At 36.4% G+C, this 3,893-nt stretch overlaps 1 protein-coding gene across 1 annotated transcript in view; it reads right to left on the bottom strand.

Annotated features, from left to right (window-relative positions):
• LOC106871915 (adhesion G-protein coupled receptor D1) overlaps nt 1-3,740 on the bottom strand; it is a 5,262-nt gene extending 1,522 nt beyond the window's left edge. The window contains exons 1-4 of the mRNA XM_052976059.1: nt 3,596-3,740; nt 2,963-3,032; nt 2,373-2,439; nt 534-619 (exon numbers count right to left, since the gene is read on the bottom strand). Of these exons, the coding sequence (XP_052832019.1) occupies nt 534-619; nt 2,373-2,439; nt 2,963-3,032; nt 3,596-3,686 (314 nt within the window). The 5' untranslated portion in view covers nt 3,687-3,740. The remainder of the gene's footprint in view (nt 1-533; nt 620-2,372; nt 2,440-2,962; nt 3,033-3,595) is intronic.
• Nucleotides 3,741-3,893: the final 153 nt, after the last annotated feature.

Below are 3,893 nucleotides of genomic sequence, written 5' to 3'. Positions count from 1 at the left end.
GAGTGAAAATATATAGGAAAGAGGATTTGAAAATGCAGAGGTCTTTTAAAGCTGTTTATAGTCCGATTTCATTTTTTAAAGAAAGATTTTCATAAGTAAAATGTAAGGCTTTGTGTAGCCTTTGTTGTGTTAAAAAATGGTTATCATAAATGTATTAAAATACAATGATACAGTCTTTGACAATGGTAAGAAAATGTTAAGAGGGGCTTTTTGTTTAAACAGTTTACATAAAATTGTTCGAAATAGGTAGTAAAATAAATTCATAATTATTCTAAGTTCATCGAAAATCATGATTGTATAGAAGCATGTGTGTATGTATGCAAGATGTTTTGCAAGATTCCTGATGTGAAATCGTGTGTTGAAACAGATATTGTAATATGTCGGGATGGTCATTTTTTTTCTAGCCAAATAAACTCACACACTACATATTCGTTCTTCACCTCAGATTTATTATTACTCTCATCTTAAGTCCTTTGTCTGTATGCGTATGTGTGCGTGCGTAGGTTCTGGTGCTGTGTGTGCGCATTACTTACTTGATTCGCTCTTTGTCCGTCTTCGTTTGTACACATTGGGCTGAGAACAACTTGCGGATAACAACAACCAATAAGACACAATTTGACTACAAAAGAAAAGTAAACAAAAATCAGAGATTTCCATCACAAACTTTATTTTGTTTTCTACTTTATCTATGTTTTCTATCATTTTTTTATTCCTATATTCTGTTAATCTTTTAAGATGTTATTTTTCCATTTTAAGGCGGCGAGTTAGCAAAATCGTTAACACGCCGGGAAAAATGCTTAGCGGTATTTTATCCGTCTTCATATTCTGAAATCAAATTCTGCCGAGGTCGGCTTTGCCTTTCATCTTTTCGGAATCGATAAAATATGCATCAGTTAAGCATTGGGCTTTGTGCTAAAACTTGAAATCATTTTTTCCCATTTTTCTCTCGCACTCTTATTTTTTTATTCGTTTCTTCTGAGGTAAACTACAGATAAAACTAGAGTCAAATTTTGACTCAAGGCCTGTAGATTTAGGCAGTGGTTCTCAACTGTATTCCGTATGGCCCCTTGAGGTTCTATATAAGATTTTAGGGCGTCCACGCAACAAGATAATAAATTGGACAACCACAAAAAAGGGCTCCCTGAAAAAGTTTTGCTTTAGAGGTATGTATTGCAGGAAACAGCTTAAGTTTCTTTCTCCAGCATTTTACATAATCCACCTTATACAAGTTAATGTGTGAAAAACAAAATAGGAAGAACTTTTTATAGAACTACTTTTAAAACATCAAATGGTTATGGGGTCCACCAGAATGGAATACTAATCAAAGGGCCCCATAGATTTTAAAAAATGATTGAGAACTCCTGTTTTAGAGGGAGCGGGTAGCAGCTGATTATATCGACACCAGTACTTGACTACTACGTTAATTTATAGACTCCTAAACGATGAAAGTAAAGTTGACATCGTCGAGATTTGAACTCAAACCGTAAAGAGCAAAAAGAATAATGTTAAGCATTTTGTCCGCTGCGCTCACGATTCTGCTAACACGCTGCTTTTAACAACAATAACAACTGTGTAACACGATTTTTGTCCTTGGGTAGTGTTATATCGCAATACTACACAGTGGCTGTGTAAGCTGCGAATCCTCATCGCCACTGTTATATCACACGTGCGGATGACCTCTACTCAACTCTCACTTCCGACGACTCGACTCTACCGAACTCGACGTCTAGTCTACCGACGGCTCCGTCTCGCTCTTCTGCTCTCCCGCTCTGCTCGACGCTTTTCGTCTAGTTATTTATACGTATTGGACTAGCCTACTTAACTCCTGGGGGCGTCCACACAACAGGTAGCATCTGTTATTTCCTTTTTGTTTGCCCCTGAAAAGTATGAAAATAGCTAACATTTCCTTCACACTCTGCTTTTGTTATGATATTTATTCAAACCTCAAAGAAGCCCTCTCAACACATGGCTATGATGTTCTTCCACTATTCCTGCTCATGACCAGTGATTAACATATTGTCAGCCACTAAGGGACATGCTCAAGTGGTTAAGGTCAAGCAACTGATAAGCAAATTTGTGGTATTAAGCAGAATATTGGCTGTAAAGATATTTCTGCTTCAGCAACTCAGCGCTGAATCTGTCTGAAATGTAATGTAAAATACGTCAGTTTCAAAACATTGATGTTCAGATCAGAAAAGCAAAGTTTGAAGGGAATAATAGTCATTTCCTTTCATTTCTAGACAGAAGCTAATAGGAAATAACACTTACTGACAAAAGTTTTTTTAAATTATAAAAAACTTGTTACACAGTACAATAACAACAATAGTAATAACAACAGTAGTAGTAAATCTACGAAGATGCCACATACTTACCAATAAGATAACAATAACGGGAGCAATAAATGCCCATCGGATACCACTTTCTAGTGAAAGCCAACAGCTGAAAAGAAAAAAAATTTATGTAAGGTAAGGTGCTTCATAAATCGAATGACTGTTAAATAATTCGTTCATTTCAATTACTTCGATTGTAGAAATTGATGCTTCGATCTGCTGTCCTTCATCTTAGGTCCGAATGTTTGACACACACACAAACACACACACATACACACATGCAGTAATCCCTCCCCATATCGCGGTTCCCCTATTGTGGGCTTTTTCTTTTTATTTAAGCTTACGTCGATTCCTCCGTGGTGTTGTTTAACATTTATAATAAAATAAATATATACAAATTATAAAAGATAATTTTTAAAATATAAGGTACTGTTTCTACTTCGCGGATTTTCACTTATCGCGGTGTTTCTGGAACGTACCACCCGCGGTAGTCGAGGAATTATTGTGTGTGTGTGTGTGTGTGTGTGTGTGTGTGTGTGTGTGTGTGTGTGTGTGTGTGTGTGTGTGTGTGTGTGTGTGTGTGTGTGTGTGTGTGTGTGTGTGTGAATAGAGTAGAATAGAATATCACTCACAATTTGTCAGTCCCATAGCCTTCTCCTTTGCTGACGCCCATCGTGATTGCAACAATAACCGCAGGCAAAACTGAAATATAAATGTCTCACATTACCTACGGGCTCATAATGTTTTTAATCATTACAAAACCATGCACATATTCACACACACACACACATGTATAACGTATATGGTGTAATTAATGAGAGAGATGGATTATAGATGATATGAGAATCTTTACTGATCACTGGGATCGTTTGAACCCAACTTGCATCGATCCCTCGGGGGTGGGATACTGTACAACTGAACAACTAGTTTAGGTATATTCCTCGGTGTAGATGTGTCTCCTCAAGTGATTTCAAGACGAGTCGTTAAAATAAACTCTGTTTTGCTCAAATGTTTTCTTGTTAGTCTTCGTATATAGAAGTGGCAAATTAAGTGATACAGCTCCATTCTCATAGAATGGAGCTGTATCCACAAATGTGTTTATTATGGTAGTTTGACCTTAGAGTCCCTCTTAGTGTGAGGCATTCTTGCATAGTAATGCTCTTATATAGATAGATAGATAGATAGATAGATAGATAGATAGATAGATAGATAGATAGATAGATAGATCACTGATAAAGAAAAATCAAAAAGCATTTCCTACTTACACCAAGCTAAGACAAGCAAGTACTTGAGGCTGTTGTAAATGGAGAAGACAAGCGTTACTGCTATAGTCATATCAATTGCACAGGCCAACATCAGGAAAAAGGAGAGCAGCCAGAAATAATGCAAAAGGCCTGCAATAACTGTGCATGTAGTCTGAAAAAAGAGGAATATTGGCATAGTATAGTGAGAATGTATATGCTTGTATTTGTGTTTATTTGTGTATACGCATATGTGTGTATATATACACGCACACACACATACGTACACATACATATATATGAATATATATATATATATATA

This window comes from Octopus bimaculoides, chromosome 23 (assembly GCF_001194135.2).
Source record: "Octopus bimaculoides isolate UCB-OBI-ISO-001 chromosome 23, ASM119413v2, whole genome shotgun sequence".
Taxonomy (NCBI): Eukaryota; Metazoa; Mollusca; class Cephalopoda; order Octopoda; family Octopodidae; genus Octopus; species Octopus bimaculoides.
This window is presented reverse-complemented; position numbering and strand designations above follow the sequence as displayed.